General features: G+C 40.7%; 1 protein-coding gene across 1 annotated transcript in view; it reads right to left on the bottom strand.

Annotated features, from left to right (window-relative positions):
* Window positions 1-1,202: 1,202 nt before the first annotated feature.
* Window positions 1,203-21,827, bottom strand: part of LOC308189578 (ubiquitin-conjugating enzyme E2 E1-like) — a 44,502-nt gene continuing 23,877 nt past the window's right edge. The window contains 3 exon segments of the mRNA XM_080579734.1: window positions 1,203-2,116; window positions 3,039-3,186; window positions 9,221-9,353. Coding sequence (XP_080435860.1) covers window positions 2,019-2,116; window positions 3,039-3,186; window positions 9,221-9,353 — 379 coding nt within the window. The 3' untranslated portion in view covers window positions 1,203-2,018.

Here is a 21,827-nt window from a genome sequence, read left to right as displayed (position 1 = left end):
CCTGCTTTCTCTGTTCCTCTTACACTTCTACCCTGCTGAACACACAGTGCTCAGACCAGTCTCCCCAAATCAGCTTCTCCTCCCCTGCCAGCTTCAAGAACTAATTTGGCAAGCACTGGTAGCACAAAGCAAGGAGCAGACAAAAACCTACTGAGATGGGGCCACTTACATCCTCAACACAGTAGAGGGGAGGAGGAAATGAGTTTAAGAGTGAGTTCCTTCCCAGAGATATTCCTGGTGTGATGTAGCTATATACCACTGATTTTCCTAGGCTGTGCTGCACAGCTGAGGGAGTTCATACACCAAAGCACGGGCTGTGACAGAAGAAGGCTGTCTAGCAGCTGAGGCTAACATACTAGTACTCACAACCACCCGACAAAGGAAGGGGACCTGTACTTAAATCACTTGGGACCTATATATCTTTATATAGATAGGAAGAGAAGTATATGAAGCAAAAATACACACATTTTGAAGTACAGAAATATATCTGAGAGAACAGATGGACACATAGCACTTGGAAGAATGTCGCAACATGAAGTACTTGCCATGTGAAAATGAATCTGTACTTCCGGCCTTTACCTTAAGGGAGCGGTCAAAAATGCCATATTCACAACTAACTACCCTATTGCTACACACTTCAGTGTAAACACTATGTCTCCAGGAGATAATCTTTGTAGCTAGGCTAAAGGATCTACGCATTATGCTTCCTTTACACTCCTTTAAGGAAGGTGTCTTCTGCTGGCTTCTCCGGACACTGTTTTTTCTCCTCTTTCTTGTGGGAATTGACCACTCCATTACAAAGCCATGAAGACATTCTCTTCTTCCTCTTACCTCCTGCTCATTTCCCTTCCAAATCTCTTACATTCTTGCAGCCGTACTTTCAAATAACACACCACTCCTGAAAAGCCAGTGCTGTGAAAACTGGAGCTAAAAAGTAACTAGCATAGACTCTGCAGCAGGTCACCTCTTCGTGGGCCGTGCCAGCCTCGATAACACCTACACAGTCAGCAGATGAAAAAGTCCTATGTTGTCATTCATCATATACTTGTCCAGAAGCGTCTTCCCAAAACAGACGCAGGCACTGCACTCACCTGCTCAGCTCCCTTGTTTTTATCCAGACTGTAATCCTTGAAGCATACTGGGAGACACTGTTCTGGCAAAGTGATAAACCAAGGTACTGAGCAGAAGTCTCTTCTTCTTCCTTTTTTTTTTTTTTAAACATCTTTTTATTAGCACAGTAACAAATGCAGACTTCAGTAGCCCACAACATACAACCAATCCACTGAGTGACTCCTATTCCACGCCTTACAGTTAAACAGCTTAAGGTATTTCACTACAGGTTGCCGTAAGTCCTGATTAAAACCTTTATTCTTTTCACAAAGATAGATTGGCTTATAAAATAATACATTAACTACTTCTCATTTCATATATGAGGCTATATATCCACCTCTCCGTATCACAGATCATGAGATGACAGTCTTTAAAAAGGATTTGTTAAATACCAATGTGCCCTCCATAGGGGAAAACAATCCTGACATCTTTTTACAAAAACAAAAGAAAACAAACAAAACCCCAACCCAACCCAGAACAAAATAAATCCCCCAAACCAAAAAACAAAACAAAAAGCAAAAAACAGTGTGTAGAGTCTTGAAAGGACTTTTACATAAATGCCAACATATGTACCTGTACAAAATTAAGCTGTTTTAATCTTTTGCATATTGCAAGCAAACTGAAAACCAAAGATGCCTAAGAAGTTTACATTCTTCTCGGTACTATATGTGAGCTAATATTGCTGAACTAATTACAGTCTTAAAATACACTATTCCCAATTCTAGCTGTCTACTGTAGCAAGATACCTTAAGTTACAACAACAAAATCTTAGGAAATAAAAGACTGAATAAAATCTGTTATAGAAATACCCTACTCTTTACCAGCACCCTCCCTCCCCCCACCCCTTCAAAATCATAAGCAGCTCTTTCCATCACAGACAAATAATGTAAGTTTGACAAAAATCCGATTTATGTAGCGTATCTTTTGGTCCATTGTCTGGCCATTCTGTCATGCTCTGCTCTGTTAGTCATATACTGGGTGGCAATACTTCCAACCAGGGGGTCAGCTGAAAAGAAAAAAAAAAAACACAGTTATTTCAGGCAAGTAAAGTATGAATTTAATACAAGGGAATCGCTCAAGTAAGGTACATTACAATAATCTAAATACACTGAATTGATGGTCTGTGTCTTCATCAATTTATGTTTATTGATGGTGACATATCAATCTATTACTTAGTAAAGTAGGAAATGCCAATTAAAGTTTTAAGAGTCTAAAAGGCAACAATCCAATAGTCATTTTGCATTACTGAAATCTTTCACTGATCTATATGTTTCAGGTTTATTTTACCTTTTCTGAAAGTGCCTGGGAGATAGTCATTGTTAAATGTGCTTGTATCAATACAAATCTGGCTTCTAGGAAAGATCAGATCACAGGGAGAGGTTTTATTTTTTCCAAGGAGATTATTTTTATTATACATAACATAGCATGAACTCTGGTGCTTTACTCATCTTTTAAAGACATAAATAGAAATATAACCCCTAAAACTGACTTTGTAAGACATGGCATATTTCTTTTAACTGGTGTAGATACTGGGTGGGGTTAGAGAAGCAGAGGACTACCTTTGGCATTGCTGGTCGTTGGTTTTAAATAGACGTTAGAAAGTAAAAGGCTAACCTACTGGTTTTCAGAACTGTTTGTGACTTTTATAGCTGTTACCGAATTACTGCAGTTCTACAGAGCAGCAAAGCATCTTTAACCCTTACCCAAAACCAGAGCTGGTTTAGCAGGGGAAGGAGTTGTCGCCTACAGGAGGAGAGCCGCAGCTTTCCTTGCGGCTCAGCCTGAGACACGGGTGGGGTGCACCACCTCCAGCCCCTCTCCTCACTACCCTGGCCGAAGCCAGAAGGACAAGACAAGGGATGAGTTATTTTGATGGTGGGTGGGCTGTAAGGCAGCAGGTGGCCTGTGCGGCAGCACGTGGGGCTTACCCGGGTTGCAGTCTGTGAGGAGGGAGCAGATGGAGAGGAGAACTTTAGAAATGGTTAATGCTGGACTCCAGTTGTCTTTCAAAATGTCCAGGCAGATGACGCCTTGGCTGTTAATGTTACAGTGGTAGATCCTCGTCCGGAACGTTACCTGCAAGAAACGGCTATTAGACGGAGTGCTAGCATGACCTGCTACCACGCGTGACGTGGCAATAAGCGACATCGGCTGTGATTCTGATTTGACAGCCAGCAAAAACTGAAGGGGAGAAGGAAAAGCAACCGAAAAACCCAACAACGGCGCCCGACCGCCGAGCACGGGCCTTGCCCCCCGGGCCGGGCCGGGTCCCCGTGCCGCCGGCGCCCTCTGGCGGCCCTCGGCGAGATCACAGCCGGGGTCGGGACGGCTGCACCGAGGGCCCAGGCCTAGCCCGACCCTCCCGGGGAGGGCATCGGCCCTGCTCTTCCCTTCCCTGTCCTTCTCTTCCCTTCCCGAGTGGCACCTGCTGCCACTGCTCCCGTCACAGCTTTCCCTGCCGAGTTCTGGATTTCAGTCTCCTTCCCTCTAAGTGACTTACCGGGGCCCTCAGGACAAATGAGGGCCGTCTCGGCATGTCTAAGCAAAGACTCAGACATGGTAACACACCTACAATGCCCATGCAAAACAACGACCACGATCCCTACCTTGTGTGCTTTTGGCCACTGGGAAACCCAGCTTTTATTTTCCTCTTTAGTTATTATTAGCTTTTATCTTTCTGCTCACAGCAGCGGAGGGCCCCGGTGCTTTAACACCATACACCACCGTATTCCTCCCCGTGGGCTCCCAAACGCTTGTAAAAACCTTCAGTTACGGCAGGGTGCTGTGGAGCCGTGGCTCCTGTCACTTCTCAGAGCTCGCTGTTCAGACACGTCATTTGGGTTTTATTATTTTCAAATATGGGAGACGTGAATGAACCGGGCAACGTGCCACAGAAGTTACCGAAAGGGAAACAAAAGCACCGCACGGCATTTCAGGAGAACACAATGCGACCTGCAGAAAGGCCTCATTCTGACTCGCTTGATGAACACCGACAACAAATTTGGTGGCACTTGCATGAATTAGGATTATCTGCCTGAATAAAGGTTGTCGGGTTCATGCCCTAAATCCTCAGAATTTGTCAGCTATCCACACCCACAAATTTTACTGTCTGTTTATAGGTCACAAGGGTATTTGCGAAACACATTTGGTAAGTGTGTGGTACAACAAGAACACCACACTGGTACTTTCCCTGGAGATTAGACCGGCCCACACATAAAAGTTGCCAGTCAACCCTCTTTTTTTTTTTTTTCCTACAGTCTTTCTGATGCAAAAATTTGGCTCGTGACCCTCCCTCTCCCAGGCTCTGGGAGCGGGTGTGGGCTGGGGTTGCACAGCTACAACACTCCAGTGCCCCTCATTTCGTCCTGAATCTGTGCGCTGTTTGCAGGCACGCTCCCGACGTACGGAGCGCTCCAGCTATTTTTGGTCTCAGACTCGCAACTGCAGTTACTTGTCACACAGGAGACACCCACACTGCACACTTCAGGAGACTTTCTGCTTTGTTCCTTGCAAGTTGCTTGGATTTTAGATTAAAACAGGGAAGAAAGAAAGCAAAAAAAAAAAAAAAGGAACTATGCATACACACAACAACTCCCAAATCCCCATACTTTTGCACATTATGGGTGGGAATAGCAAAACATCTGTAAGAGAGCAGAGAGATGTTTGCCTCCCACACCTTCTGCAACAAGCTGCAGCTCCAAACCCAAGAAGCCCTGCTGCTGTCTATACAGGGAACCTCAGAGGTACAGCGGGTAAGATGCCAAAGCAATGTTTGTTTCTGAGATCACCTAATCCTTGTTGGAAAGACAGCAATGACTCCCTACAGTTGTGTGGAAGTCAATACACATTAGCTCAAACAGAGGGCAGACGTGACTCTGTGACACCTGCCCTTTACTTCAAGGCAAAACTGAAGTTTGTGGCATCTGCAGTTGCTGGCAACGGCTCTGCCTTTAGTTCCCATCTCTCAGCCCAGCCCACTGCTTGCTCGCTATTCCTCTGTTTGATCTGCAGCTTTGGTCCCCTTCCAAGAAGGCTTCAAAATGTAGGTGAGGTAATAATTTTAACAGATTAAACACTTCCAGAACGGGAAGCATGGAGTATTTCCAAGTTGATACAATAAGGACCAAATTAACAGGGAGGTCAAGCGTTCTAATTCGTAAAGGCAGAAAGTTGTTAATCCTGGTTCTGAGCACAAAAGCCAAATATTCAATATTGCAGAAACCAATCTCTTTAGACAGTCTCTCAGTCCACTTAACTAAAAGCTGATAAAAAAAAGCACAAATCATATTTGCCTCTAGGAATTAGACTTACTTTTAAAATTTATTTTATTAGTAGTTGGGAAGGAGGGGAAAGAGAGAAAGAAAGAAAACTCCCACATATTTGCAGAACAGCCTGATTCCTAAAGGAACCATAAGATACAATTCTTAAGGATTATACTCATGGCACCAAAATTGGTTTTCTCCAGATCTCTCCTCTGAGCTGTGCCTAACCAAAGCACTGTGGGAAAAATCGAAATTTGTTTTCACTTAAGCAGCAAGTCAGAACTGGGATGGTGTTAGACAGATGTAGTCCAGCTGTTTGCCATTTGCAATTTTTGCTGATGGTACAAAAGCCAGCCATGCAGGGAACCCAAATGAAGCCAGAAGAGGGGGAGGAATTGCAGGCCCGCTTAAAAATGAAACAAAATAATGCTTAAAGTAAATGTTAATTACACCTTAAAGAGGAAAAAAGAAAAAAAAAAACCCACTACCACAAACAATAACAGAAAAACCTCATGTAACTAGCAGATTCAGATCAAAACTGGGAGAAACTGAGTTAGTTAGAAGGTAATGTAATGTATTCAGGGTCAAGAGAGCAGCATGTGGAAGAGCACAAAAACACAGAGTAACGGAACAATCTTTTGGAAATGTCCCACCTGAGATTACATTAATGCAGTAACTACAGAATTAAGCTCGGTACTTGAAAAGACAAAGAAGCCAATCTCAACCTTACCCTTAAGTGATAGCAGAGGTTAATTTACACAAGCGGTAAAATGGGGGTGGGGGAAGGAAGTGGTTAGAGGTTATTAATACAAATGATCAAAGCGCACACCAGGTCAACACAAGCTACTGTTTTCAACTCAATAAATAAAATCTAACCAAACTATAATGCAACTCCTGGGAAAACATGCATTATAATAGTACACAAGAATAGCAGTCAGCTTGAGGACTAGATACTGAACTCTTAAATTCTAATTATTTTTGTTCATTGGATTCTCCTGAAGTCAGGCCCACCCAGCATGTGCCCAAATCAATTGCTATCTGAAACATAAAGGCAAAACCAGAATACCACATAAGATGCAAAAACATAAAAGCAGAGAAGAGATTAACGCTAACATCTTCAAAGTGTTGTACGGAATGCTTAATAAATGTAAACGAACTCCATTATACATTGTTAGGACAAGGGAGAGAATATTCATCCCTGTCTCAGGATTTCTCCCACTGAAGTTCCTTCTGCTGTGCAATGCATTTCCAAGTCAAATTTTAAGACCTTTAATTTCTCCAGCCTCAAGTACAGTAGTGCAGTTCTCTCTATCCTTCCCAGAATATGTCTGTATCACTTCTGGCACGGGCCCTCTGGCTTTCCTGTGGCAACATCCTTCCCCAGAAGTTTGCTCCAACAGATTCTCTAGCATACTGAATCAAACCCTCAGTTGGAGCTGCAGTCAGTCCTTGAAGGCTGCACCTGTATATCCTTCAACACACATCTCTAGGATGCTTGTCAAGCACGTGACGTTTGTCAATACTGGCTATGCCTCAACACATTCTCTTACTCCAATTCCTATGGGATTGACAGCCTGCCAGGATGACCAGTTTCTTCTTACTTTATTTAAAAAGGTAAATCCTTTGCTGAGACTTGAATTTCAAATTATGAAATGCATTTTGTTATGGGCTGCCCACAGAAGGGACTTGTAAGAATTAGAGAGCACTCAATGAGGCAGTAGAGGTTTTCTTCCACCTCTCTTTCAAGGCTTACCGGGGAAGGAAGACTCAAAGTGAACTAGTCCTTTCACTCTAGACAGCTTAGTCTTTTCGAAGGTCAAGGCTTTTGAAATAGCCTTTGACAATTCTACTACTCTACTAGTGTTCTGTCATCAAAATGATATACCGCGTTTCGTTTCAACTATTTCTTCACCTCTTGTCCTAAAGACAAAAATATAGGAAGCCTGTGGTAATCACCTTAGTCCCACCACTTCCAAATGACCCACAAGCAGTATTTATCAATTACAGCAATCAGCTGGGCAATGTGAAATCAACAAATTAGTAGGAAGGAAGCAGGAGCAATACGATGATTATATTTTCCACATTATCATTAACACCCATGCTAGTGTTAAATAACACAGGAGATGCCTTAAGAATCCATGTTTCTCAGTAAAGAAAAGATTTTTCCTTTAAACTTGAAATACTCAAGTAGCACGAGTACATTCTTAGACTACTGCTATGCTTTCTGCTACATCACATCTCAAAGCGATGTGTATTTTATTTGCATACATGTATGTGGTTTGTAAACCAGTTTGGACCCTGATAGATGAAAGACTCTATTTAAATGCAACTCTGCTACAATATAATGAATCTCCATTAAACTAGTCTTTTAAGGCCTCAGTAAGCAATGCCTGTTCTTGTTATTGTTTTTTGTTTTGTTTTGATCCTACCCTTTTTTCAACTGGGTGGGTGTTTAGATCCAAAAATAAAGGCAAAGAGATCCCTGTCAGAGGCCCAGAACAGAAAGCAGGGCTGAGCTGGGATGACAAAACTGTAACTTTGGTTTTGTGTCAGGGAACTTCACACTTAGGGCTGTCTCAATACCATTGGTAGTTACTGTAAGGTCTGTTAAAGCATCAGGCTTCTGACTTGTAGTGCAGGAAGCAATGATATTGCGAACCGTACATGGGGAGGTAAAAGCTCCCTCTTCAAATGCTTACTGGGCTCATTACACGAGATATTGCACATAGTTGGCTGGACTAAATTATCTAATGCAAACTAATTAAAACTAAAATAGTAAAAAACTATTCTGAACTGAGTTCAACTTTAACACAAGACACAAGAGAAGTACCTGTGCTGTCAGAGAGTCCAAAGAATGATGGACAGGCGTCCAGAAGAAAAATTACTAGTGATGTCCCAAGGTAGACCATGCTGTTTGTGAATCAGAGCCTTAACTTAGGGGTGGGATTTAAGGTCCTGTTGATACTACTAGAAACCCTGTAGTTATGCCATCAAGAACAGACAAACATTTTGTTCCCCTCATTTGGGAAGCTTGTATTAATTTGGCTGCTATGACCAAGCAGCACGGTCTCCACTGAGATGGACTGATGGCCTGAAGTATGGCCGCAAGTCCCTTCTACTGCACAATAGACTGAAGTCTTTGAAGATGGGGCAGTCATTGGTGTTTGCCTTATCGCTGCAACTACTTTTAAGTAGAAAGTTAAACATGCACATAAATGCTTTCAGATACGAGGCAAACATGAAGTGTATACACAACTACCTCTTGTAATCCAACACTCTTCCTCTGGCCAAGTATGTGAACCACAAGATAACATTCACTTGCACTGGTATTTGCCTTGAAGCATTAGAACACAACAATGTTGGCACCTAAGAGCTTCACAAATATAACACACCTACAGAAAAAGTTTGTTACTGTACAAGTGAGCGAGCAACACAAGTACCCAACAAAATGGAAAAAGTCATATACTACTTCAGTGGCCAAAACACACAAACCCGTAATGCCTACGGTAACTGAGTGCTTTGAGAAACAAGTACTTGTATTTTTTTCCCTCTCCCCAAGTTTATTTACTTTTCAGTTCCCCAGACCTGTCCTGATGCTGATGCTAATTGCTTAGGATCCCTTATAAACAGAAACAGGGAAAAAGAAAACAAGGTCTAAAGTAGTGATCAAGTGGATTGGAAAAGCCATTAACATTAGCTAACAGAAACCAGTGTAATATCTGAAGTGAGCTTAAGTTCGGTCTTAAAGAAGACTGGCTTTCAAATGGGCTGCATTCCATTAACACTGCCTGTTACTGGACAGTTTGTTGAGCGTTCATAACATAAGATGTCAATTACAGGTCTCTTACCTTTGGAGGCTTGAAAGGATATTCTGGTGTAAAGGTGATATCAAGGAAGAAAACCCCTCCCTCGTAGACGGAGCCTGGAGGTCCTAGAATGGTTGATCTCCATTCATAGATGTTATCACCTTTGGGGCCAGCGCTAAGAAATAAAACAAAAAACCAAAACAAAACCACAAATGTTTTAAGAATATTACCACAGTTAAAATAAATTTGACCTCTTGCACTCACAAAGTATGATATGGAAAATGTTTTCAATGCCACACTTCATACACCACCTGGAGTAAAGATAGAGATTAAAAGTAGATTGAATGCTTCCAGAACCTCAGAAATCTTATCTGGTCTATCAGTGTTTCAGACTTCTTAGCAAAGCTCAGAAATTAGAGGTGGGGTTTTTCAGCTTCACTCACTTGACATTTATAAACCAGCACTGCCCAGAACTCCCCCTAAAGAAGCTACACAGTCTCAAAGCAACAGAAAACCTAAGTTTCAAAGAACAAATTCCCACTGTATTTCAGAAATGACTGCTCCAGCTCAGCCTTGATATAACTGCACCACATCAAAGACCATACTAAATAAATCAAGGACTTACGTTGATTCTATTAAACATGTGTGTTCTTCAAGATTAAAATATCTTCCTGTATTATTCCTAAACCATGGCTCATTGTATAATTATTGAAGCCAAATATATGATGATACTCTTACATGTCAGAATTTTCTACACTTGCATCATTTTGCTACACTGACTTCTAAAATGAAACCACATGAACTCGTCCCATCAACATTGCATTACATCCCCCTTTTGTGAGGGGGAATTAAAATCACTACATCAAATTAAAACACTGCTTTCTCAAATCAGTTTTGTCTAATTCTAGATTCTCCCTAACCTATCAGCAACTCACAAAGAGCAGTACAAAAGGTGCTGCAGAACACAAACGCCTGCTTGCTGAAAAATTAGTTTTACTGAAATCCTCAGACACCTGTATTCTGTAGTGTGCCATATGTCACTGAGTATTTCTAAGTACAGCTCAACCTATAAAGCCATCAATGGTTTAGGACTCCATTGCTACCTCTTTCTTTCTGTGCTGCTGTGGTAGTATTTTATGTTAGATGCTAGAGCTGAAAACTCCCTTTGCATAAAGGGAGGTGCTGACACAGCTTTTTCTGTTGCAGATGCACTATGACTTCAGAAATCTCTCCTCTCCTTTTTCTGTAAGGGCACGGATTTTACATCCCTAGTACAACAAAATCAGCCTTGCTTTTCTCTCCATGTTCTTTTAACAAGGCTAATAAAAGGCAGAATGATTAAAAAAAAAGAAAAAAGCTCTTTTCATATTATAACAATCATGGAGCAACACTGCTTAAGAGGGAAGGCAATCGAATAAACTGAATATATACACGATGATATGCATTTGATTAATGTGAAAGGAACCAGAGTAATTGCTAGGTGCTAGTAACAGTGGTACAAATAGACATATGATTACAAAAACAAATTTTCAACATAACAACAGGGATCAGAGATATGCTTTTTTTCTTGCTTTTTGCAGTACTGGTGAACATGTTCTTGTCAGATCAGAGGAGAGAAAGGAAGTTAGTTCTATTATCAAACCTCTCTAAAATTTTATTTCCAGATTAAACAGATAAAAATTCACAGCACTTTGATGCCAATTGGTTCAACAATAATGAAACTATGACTAAAAGCGTGCTTCCAGTAGAGGGAAAGCACGTAAGAATGCAATAAAGGTAGACAGGATCTCTGCAAAGTGATGTGCCATCCAATGGGGAAAGATTTCTCTCACTGGAGCACAAAACCTCGCGCAGCTCAAGACCCGTACTAAATTAAAGTAAAAGCCATTCCATCCTGAATGCTCCTGGCATCCTGCTCCACCTTAATGACTTGTCCCCGTCCTGTGCAGGTCTATATATTTGGGCACTCAGTGCTCTCCAGCTACCACTTGTGCAATAGGCTGGAATAGCACCACGTTTCGACAGGAAGCTCTGCCTCTTGAAAGACACCAGCTTAACTGTGAAAACTTACTGAAAAGGACTCCCTTGGGCACCCTTAGCCTCCACTCTGAGGATTCACCTCTTTATGTATGTATTAGCAACCTGCTGACATGCAGTCATTGCTCCAAGTTGCACCAGCGATCATCCTCCCCTCCCTCCCTAAAGATGGAGCTACTGAACCGAGCAGGTACTTGAGCTTTGTTAGCACCAATTTGCTGTTGGAATTTATATCACAAAAGCTGCCAACTGGGAGCACTTCAGCATTCAAGAAATGTGATGTGTGATTAGCACTGAATACAGCCCTCTGAACCAATAAGAAATATTTCAACAGTTTTGTGTTTTATTCCCAGCTTCAACCCAAAGGACTGTCAATAAAAGGAATCCCACAGATGTAAAATATATATATATATATATTATTATTTGTAATAGTCTTAGAAATCTCTTCTATCCTATTAGGTTTCCAATTAGAGCTATCACTGCATGCAAGTAATATACTGCTAGACCTCCCTATTAAAAGAGTGCAACATCTTTGTAAGACATCAGTAGGCTTTAACAGTGATGTACTAAGCTTACCTTTTAGCTTTTCATAATTCAATTAACACAGTGAAATAGCTGTAGATGTCCAATTTTTCCTTTAACATTGATTTCTTATAAAGGAAAGACTGAAAGAGGGAGATGCAAGTCAGCTTCTGAGTGCGCTACTGCTTGCGTTTAAATTGGGATTAGGTAATATCAAGCAGCTCAAGACGACCTAGTCTTAATAGAAATGTGACGATACTGGACTATAGCCTAAGTGCAGTGACATTAACTTTTTGTGGAGATATAAAAACTGTCAAAGGTTAAAGATTACATTCTTTGTTTAAAATCCTTGCAATTATCTGCTTCAAAAAGAAATCCATTGATGCAGAGATAGAGCGCTCGCAGGCACAGCTGCCACGTTCCCTGATGTGTGTTACCGCTGCTCAAATTAAGTGTCTAGATCTGCTAATGCAACGTTTTGAAGCTGTCCAATGCATGACCACTGGGAAGACAATTTTAACCAATTAAATAGAAATTACTTCCACTGCAAGACGAGTATGCAAGCAACAACTCTGTGTTAAACTCAACAGCCCACCACCTCTTTACTTTCAAAGAAATAAATGAAAGGAAGTCTAGTAATGCGGACCAAATAATGGCATGCAAAAGAAAACTTGAAAAAAAGATAATGCCACCAAGCCATCATTATAGTATCTTGTGGCATATGTTACAGAGTGCAAGTGGACATCTCTCGTCCCCGGAAAAACAGTGATACACTCGGCGAAGTGGCACTGCATTCACCGTTCCTGATCATTCCCAAGTTGCTGCGAGCTTGTCCTCTGGCAATGTTACAACACTAATGCCCATAGGAAACCGGCCAGTGCAAAGGTAGTGTTTGGTCAAGGACTAACTTTCCAAGTCTAGAAGCAGCAGTCTAACTAAACACTGCCTATAAACGCAAGGCAGAGAGAAACTCTAGGCACACATGAGACCAAATCCAAAGTCCTGCCTGGGCAAAGTCCCAACAAACCTCGTGTCACTTTGGAAAAACCTCATCGTGCTCTGCCTCCCTTTGCTGGCAGGTGCCATGCCCTTTCTCAATGTAAAAACCAAGCAGGTAAATTAGAAATGCCCACAGCAGAGGCTAGGAAGCAGAAGATAGCTAAGAAGGCTGTATACTTGGATGCCTTGTGCTAGAGAGGGAGAACAGCAATTGTAAATGGAGGGCTCTGCCTCAGAGATCGTTTCCAAGAAGACACACGTCTACTTTTCATGTTCCGAAAAGGCTGAAGTGACAGATAGGGTAGTCTGCAAGAACAACCAGCCTCTTTTTTTTTTTGTGTTAAGTAGGCCTTATAAAAACTCCACCTCTAGCCCTCATTACAGGGTATTTTGTGCACACAAACTCTTCCCTCTGCTCAGGCATCCCTGGGCAACCACCCCAAGTATGCCTATGGCACGGAGGGAAAGCAGGATTTTCTGGTGCTCACCACATATTGCTAATGTACGAAAATCTCCGGGAACACACCGCTGACATTCTCCTGGAAAGTCCCAGGAAGAAGTGACTCAGAAAGAGCCTGCTGTTTACATCAATTTTTGGAAACTACCTAGTCCTTTCTAGGAGCTGACCAAACGATAACATAACCTTTTCCTCTAGCAAAAATGCACTCCAGTGAGTACTCCAGTTCCTCTTCTTTGAAACACAGCACGCAATAGCAGATCACTGCAGTGAAAGATGAATCAAAATCAGGCAATGCTACGGACACTAGGCTAATACCCCAATATATCAAAGAAGGGTATATTCCTTTTCTAAGGAAACTAATTTAACCAAGTAGTTTTAAATGCCAGAGATGGCCTTTCATCAGGATGATGAGAAGTACAATTTCATGGTATGCTGAAGTAAATAACAGCTAATGAAAAACTACAGGTTTCAGTTAAAACCACAAGCAACAAACCCATGAACTCATGCTCCAGCTACTCTGTATCCCTAGATTCTATTTTTGAGGTTATTTTGCCCTGAACAGGAAGAGTCTGATGCAAGTAGCTAAGCTGTTCTGAAGTTGCACACTTGTGGAAAATAAATATAATTTCCAAAAACCCTGTCAGCATGACCTTTTCCAATGGACTTAGCTCAAATGAGAAAACAAAAAATATGCTAACAGCACATAGGGCTTCCAACATGGCAGAGAACGTAGTGATCCCCAACATAAAGCTGCTCCAGTACTAACCAAAAGCAACATTTTATTTGGTTTTGGCTGTTTTATTTGGTAGCTAAGCAGCAGTGAATGATTGAACGTGGAAGTGCATCTCAATGGTCACATGTTCATCACCTTACTGGACAGCTTTAGGAAATATTTAGTTGACTGTTGGAAGGTCTTTTTCTTTTTTCCCTTCTTCTTGAATATGCAAGCCCAAAACGTGTTAGAAATCTTGTCTGGGTAGCTTATGGGAGGAAGCACGACATTCTTACACAAAGTTCTGGTGCTCCTTGATTTTCCCTCCTAATCCAGCACATTTCTACCCTCACTGGAAAATTGCCCTTCCTGGAAGTCCACCACAAGGGTCCATGCTGGGATTGCAAATCTACATTGTTAGGCAGAAACCAGAGCAGGGATTGCAGAAGCCTTGGATCTGCAGGGGAGGCAGACACAGGGTCCCAGAAGGAAGCAGGGCAGCTAGTCTCGTGTAGCCAATGCAAAACATACACTTACAAAATCCCTCATTCAAAGAAATTTTGCTCTATGGATGCTTAACCAATCTGTGTTGAAATTGGGAATGCCAAAGAACAACATTAAAAGCAAACAAGTAAACAGCTAATCCTTCAGCCAAAACAGTACTACAAAAACTTTGCATTAATGCAGACACGTAACTTTGGTAATAAATTGTCACTTCTTACACGTGCTTTATCTACTAAAATGTATTATCATTATTATTTTTATTACTATAGCATGGAGACACTCCATTCACAGAAAGGACCCCACTATTCTAAGCATGCTACAATGCAAAATCCAAAGACACTTGTATGCAACTTATGGAGGTTTTTCATTATAAAGTCAACATTAAAACATCACAAAGTTATTAGGAAGAAATCTGACTAAAGAAGACAGAAGTAGTTAAAAGGGTACCCTGGGCCATCCATTTAATTGCCTTTTTTTGGCAATAATTGTCATATTTCAAACTGAGATACAATTCTTCTACCTCCATTTTTAGTCAAAGAAATGAAACAAAAGGGAGAGGAAAAAATATCACAACAAAACTCCTCCTGGGCAACCATGGATAATGAATGGTAACATACCAAATTACCACGTGACTGCGTGAATCACAGTGATATTTTTGCCCACTGTTATTGCACACAGCCAAGCTGCTCCTCTCTATTAAGATCAGCAGAAAATGATGGATTGACCATAGGTGAGATGCCTACGAGCTCAATGAGAGACATGGAGAAAAAGGAGTTAGGGGGAAAAAAGTTGTGGCTGGTTGCAATTAAAACACAAGAAGGCAGTGAATGAAGGAAAGGAGAGGTAAATGAGCAAAGGTGGAGCATTCTACAGCAACACCGATCCAACCTATAAAACTGTGATAACAAAACTTAATTCTCCTTCTAAGGCATGTTCAAGGGCATGTTTTTCAAGTACCAAGCAGTAAATAATATTATTTTTGTTGTATTTCATTGAAGTTACTGTATTCCCTGTCTTGAATTTAAAATGGCAGTCACAATATTATTGCACAAAAGTAAGTGCCTTACAAATCCCAGCACATTTCCAACAGAAAAGAGCACGCACAACGTTTCTGTTTTAGCATCTGGGAAAGCTTTTCCCTTAAGTATCAGGCTAATGTAAAGCTGGGGAGGGGGGTTGAAAAATTGCACATAATTTGCACAAAGCTTAAATTGGAGGATAAACTGTGCAGCGAATTACACTCTTATGAGGTTAAAAACGGAGCTAAATAACTAAATAGCTCCGATAACGGAGCTGATAAGGTGTTAGGCAGGGATCTATGAGACTTCAAGGAAAACTGTTTCAAGGGGATTTCTTTGGATAAAAAAAAGAGTAGGTTTTCCTGTTTATATTAAACACAAAACAAAAACAAACTTGGCAACAAGATCACACAACAACCAAGACAGACTGATCCCTGCCAAGATCTCCCTCTTTTCGATTACAGCAGGAAGAGAAATGCCCAGGAATACTTGCAGCCTTAGGACCTTCAACTGAAATGTTTCAGTCTCTGCAAAATATTACTGCTAAAAAGTTACTAAACTACTTCATGAAAATAACTGAATAATTGAATAATTTTTCTGCAAAGTTTGTTTTTTAAACCAGGCTTCAAAGATTTAAAATAAAATCGCAGTTAACAGGGAGGTCAGGAGGAGACTTACGATATTCTCAGGAGTGTGCTGCAGCTCTATTTAGTTTAACAATAATCACTTCAATTTAGAAGCAAGTCCTCATAAAAATGTTCAAGCGAAATTAATCCATTTAGCATTGGTTCCAAAACTGAAAATAAATCCAGCCTGCTCAATTCTCAAGAGCTTCCTTTTTCCTTCGCACTGGCCTCTTCCTAGCTTCTCTGTCTCAAAGCACTGGAAGTTTGTCCCACTACACATGGGAACATTTTCAGAGTGTCCAACATGACTACAGAGAGGCTGACTGCTTTTGTAAGTCTGCAGCATTACTGTGTACAGTACGCAAATAGGGAAAATACCAAACTGCTAAAAGTCAATGAGATAATTTTCACTGAATGCAAAGCTGTTTTCTCCTCATAGGTATACACTGGCACCTTGACCAAAAAAAGAAAAACAAAACTAAAATGTACTGGCTTGTATTTGACCTTGTATCTCCCATTAGATAAAGCCCTGCACAAGAAAAAATAAAACAAATTGGGAAAGAGTAGAAGAGAATCTGACTCGCCTAACAATTAGCAAAAGCTTATTTAAAATGACAAGAAGATGTGATGGTAGAAACTGTGCTCTGCCAACTTAACCTTGTGTTATTTTTACAACAGTTTCCTTCCTGCCATTTGTCAACTAGTCTATTAGCTGCCAACATGGGGACAGAAATTCCTCCATATCATCAGACCTCATTTCCAAATTTAGTGTTTATGGAACAGATGCGTAATTTACAATTGGGAAGCAAAAGTAGGCAGTTTCAGAAATGCAGCATTTTTGCAAGTACACCATCTACTTGGGGCCTCCTCACATTCCAACAAGTTTTTGGTAGTTGATATAGAAATATAACTAGCAAACCTATTTGGTAAAGCAAACATACTCTTAAAGTGGTTGCCCAGCATCAAACTGACAGTTCTGTATTTAAAAACAATAAAAGAGAATCATCATTATTAATAAATACCAAGGTTCTTGTGTCACTAAACTCAAATCTGGTGTACCCCTCAAGCGACGAAACAAAAGCTCTGCTTCCTCCTGGTACTTATTGGGATTTAGCAGGTTCTTACAGAAATGGAGAAGAAACCACTCTTTCTGAAAACAAGAACAGTTCAAGCGTGCGTGCACGTCCCCATCACCTCCCTCCAGAAGCAGCCTGAACTGTGCCAGGTTAAGATGATCACAGGACTCTCCCCTAAATGTCATGCTTTATCTGCTACAGAAGTGGAAACTCACCACAATCAACCTGCCGTGCCAGAATTGAGTTGGAACCTAAACCCGTGTCTCTGTCCTCCACGTCCATCTCCTGACCTATCTGTATCAGTGTGGGAACAGATTAAATAAAACAAAAAACAAACAAACACAAAACTGCACAGCATAAATATTTAGGCATCCTGTAGTACACCAATTGAAAAACTGCGAAGTTAATGACTTTGTTTGGACCAACACAATCTGGAGGCTTTGCTCTCTTAAGAAGTTACTTGTCTTTTAAAGAAAAAAAAGGATTCCACCTATTTCCTAGGTTTGCCTAGCCAGCATTGAGATAACATAGTAGACTGGTTACCGTGGAGTTTATCATCATCAGTTTGCACAACAGATTTCATTATAACTCGTAATTCTGTAGATCAAGAAACACATGCTAAATAGCTTAGATTGAGAGGGCAACGGCAGCTACAAACCAGCTTGGAAAAACTGGCCCCAGAAAGTTAAAGATGATGTGCAACGCTTGGCAAGAAGCCCCTGCTATGCTGAAAATTGAAAGCAGACAAGAGACTCTAACTTCCTCAAGCTAATAAGGACACGGTTCCTGTGGCTTCACCCAACTGTCTCCTCGAGCTAGCTTTCATATTTCCATGGAGAGGAAACGAGTTATTTGAAAGAGGCCAAACAATGCGTTGTCAGACTAGAGATACACTACCATCTCTCCTGTACCAGAATACAGCAATTCTGTTGAAACCTTCACTTAGAACAGAGAATGCAGTACTTTGAGATTGCTAGTTTATATGCAATTTTTAATTATCAAGAGAATGTTGGCTAAGGAGGAAAAAAAAAGTCTACCCATGTACCACATGCTCCAAAACTGATCTGTCTGTCCTACCCCTATGCCAAGCAACTTGCCCAAAAAACACGCTACAAATTAAAACAAATCTATCAACAGCAACACAATCTCTTCTCCATTAGATGAGGGGTAGGTAGAGTCAACGTTACTTAACTCGAGAACCAGGTCATCGCGTGATCTTGGCTTCACATCAGTATATTGCTTCCAATCGACATACCAATGCTGATACTGATAACATTATGGTGCTAACTGAAGTATGTTTTGAAGGATGCATTTTAGTGATACATGAAACCCAGGAAGAAAAATCTCATCTGGATGTCTTGCCCTTCTCCTTTATCTACACAAAACTCCTTACATTCACTTCAGTTCGTGTCATTCACCGAACAAATAGAGATCACTGCATTTGGATTAGCCTACTTCACTGCAGATGGCAACAGCGAAATTGAATCAACCACCCAATACAATAGAAAAAAATAAGAAAAATATTTGCTTACTCTTTCTCAAAGCCACAACAAAATACTATCAATTACACTGCACTACCCAAACCATTTATTTGATTTTTACAGCTGTAAACTACTAACAAAGTTGCTTAGCAGAAGTCATGACAGCTTTGCCTTCGAGTTTAAATTAACATGCACAGACTAGAAATTGAGAGATCCGAGACGCGAGTTTACTATTTTTTAAGTAAAACAGGTCTACCTACACTTTAATATAGCACAGCTGCCAGTCAATTACAGAGCAGCCACCAAAAATTGTTTATATGTCACTGCAGGTTGGTCTCGTTAACAGTTCCAAACACACACCAGGTCACAGCAGCTAATCAGCATTTATTGTAGCAGTAACATGTGTAAATATTATTTTGAAGCTGCCTTTGAGGGCGAAAGCCTGAAATAAAAGGTATATTTCAAGGGATTTAAAAACAAAACCAGGCTTTTGATTTTTTTTGGATAGGATTTTCACATGCATAAAGACAGCCTGAATAGGCATTTGTGATGGCCTTCCGAAGTTTTATTTATTTTGTTGTTTTCCAAGTATTAGGAATATTAAGCTTAATCTACATTGGGTGCCACATGAGGACGAAACAGTGCTTTTAAATAGTGAATACAGTGTTGGGGCCAACTTTCAGGCCTTAACTTGCAGAGGCAGCTCAAGTCCTCCACCTCTTTCCCCAGAACCCTGCTTGGCGTTAAGTTAAGTAACTTGCCTCCAGCACAAAAACGCCAGCCGTGACAAACTCTCATGTTGGGCTATTGACCCTCACAAGGCCTTCACTTCATCACATTTTTGACTGGAACTGTCTCATGAATGTAAGGAAACACGGAAGGCAATGAAGTGCCAAGCAATAAGAGCTTCCACTTACTTACATTACACCACTTACACCTTCTGTAAAAGCACGCCACGTACACGCCCACCAAAGCCAGCACAGGTATCTGCAACTCCCCAGCTTCCACCAAAGACAGGAGCCCTGGCAGCACCCTCAGAAGCTGGAACAGCCCCTGGGACAGCAGGGCGATGTGCTGGCAGAGGCGCCCAGCAGGCAGGCAATAGGGACGGGACGTGCCAGGCAGCACTAGAGGCTCCGGGGTTCTCCTCCTCGCCGCTGCTGGGCCCACACGACTCGGGATCCGGCAGCTGAGAGCTCACATTCGTAGTTTAAGCTTTAACCTTTCGCTGCCATGAAAAAAGGTCACGCTAACCTTACACTGAAAACGCTGGTGTTAAATAGTGCTTCAGGAGTATGTTCTGGTGAACTTCCTAAGCAACCTAAAAAGTTCAGAGAAAGATATTAAGTGACATCGGTAAAAAAAAAAACACTTTTCTTTATTGGATAGTATTAACAATTTGTAGTAATTCTGATGTGGGATTGTTATGTGTCATACAAGTCCAAGAAGAAAAGCACCCCTCACATTCACGTAAAGCTGTTTAGAGACAGCAGTTCACGTTTTCTAACCTTTTAGCCTGACTGCTGTTACAAGTAACACCGTAAAGAAACGGTGAAAAGATCAGAAAAGAATTCTTTGTACTTGCTGAGAGTTGTGTATCAGTGTTGTTACGCTGTAGCTATTTCCACACACACCAAAGGCAAGCAAAATGCAGAGGCATGCCTACAGAACTCAGAACTGACACCGAGGTAAATGTATCATTTGCACCTAATTGAGCACTATTTGTTTTGTAAAGAAAAACTGAGTACATTACTTACAATTAGGCAAAAGTATGACACAGGCATAGTATTATACAGTAGTATGGCAAAGCACCTGGAAGAACTGACAGCCTTAATACCCATGCTTGATGTAATTTTACATGCATATCAACAGAACAGAAATAAATCTATCATTTGCTACAAATCACATTTTTTTTGTTTTGTTTTTGTTGTTTGTTTGGCTTTTAGTATGAAGGTAAGGAAATGCAGAGCAAGAACAAAGGAAAATGATTTGTTTCCAGTTGCTACAGCTTCATTCACTTTGATTTTCTCACTAAAAGGCATTTTATTCCCTTTAGTGAAATAAAGATGTTCCAACTGCAATATGTTTATGATGTACATACATTTACAGTATTTACGTTACGCTACAAAATTCCTTAGCTAGTTTAGGTAATCCCATCCAAACTTTCAAGATAAATAAGGAAGAAACATCTCTTCATTTAAGTTTCTACGTCAAGATCTCAGTTCAGAAAATCTTAATAAAGTCTTCTTAATAAAGAAGCAAGAATGGACAAATTCCAAAGGCAGCTGACACTCCCATCATTAAAATAGATCTTTAATAAACTTTTATATTGGGCTTTTAATCAAATGTAGTTAAAAGTTACGATGAGACAACTCTTTCCAATTATGGCAGACTAGCTGAAAGTAGTTCTCTTCTGAGCTTGTCTCAGAAATGTGAGACAGATCACACACACACAATCATTAGTAAATGTTAAACACCCAAATGGCAGCATCATTAAGAGAACACCAATACTAATATTAGTTTTTTTAATTCACTCTGTATAAATATATAAAACTAGGTGTCACACATGCTACTTGCAACCCATGAGTTAATTATACGACAAACATGAAAGATGATCAGGCGAAGTCAACCTTAAGATTAAATACTGGAGTAAGGCACCAAAGTATGTATGCACTGGTTGTCAGCTTTAAAACTCATTTCTTTGATATGGATATTAATTTGACAAAACCAGCACAGGAAATTACTCTTAAAGGTGCTTTTGTCACACACACACGCACCCCTCACATATGTGTCACATTATATATATATATATATATATATATCAAAATATGTTTCATAGTGCAGAAACATTTTATAACATGATTTACAAAGAAACTGTTTGTAAACAGTTTTTCCTGGTAAGCTTCTAAACAATACTAAAATAAAGCTTGGTCCTCCCATTAGTATAATAAAAGCTGCATTACTGAAAAGGTTTTGATCACAAGTCAAATGCAAATTTTGTCACAGAATGTTATTTTTCTACTAGCTTATCAAAAGGAACATAGGAATTGCCAGGCTGGATGAGGACTGAAGCCCACCTGTTCCCACAGCCCGTCTCACTGGTTTCCAGTGTCAAATGGGGCAGAGATGAGCATCCGACTTCTCCCTCCAGCTCATCTGCTTTCCCTGCCTTAGCAGCACACTCACTGGTAACGGGTCGAACCTCAAACACAA

This window comes from Anser brachyrhynchus, assembly GCF_964034855.1.
Source record: "Anser brachyrhynchus genome assembly, chromosome: 2".
Taxonomy (NCBI): Eukaryota; Metazoa; Chordata; class Aves; order Anseriformes; family Anatidae; genus Anser; species Anser brachyrhynchus.
Note: the sequence above shows the minus strand (reverse complement) of the source record. Positions and strands in the feature narration are given on the sequence as shown.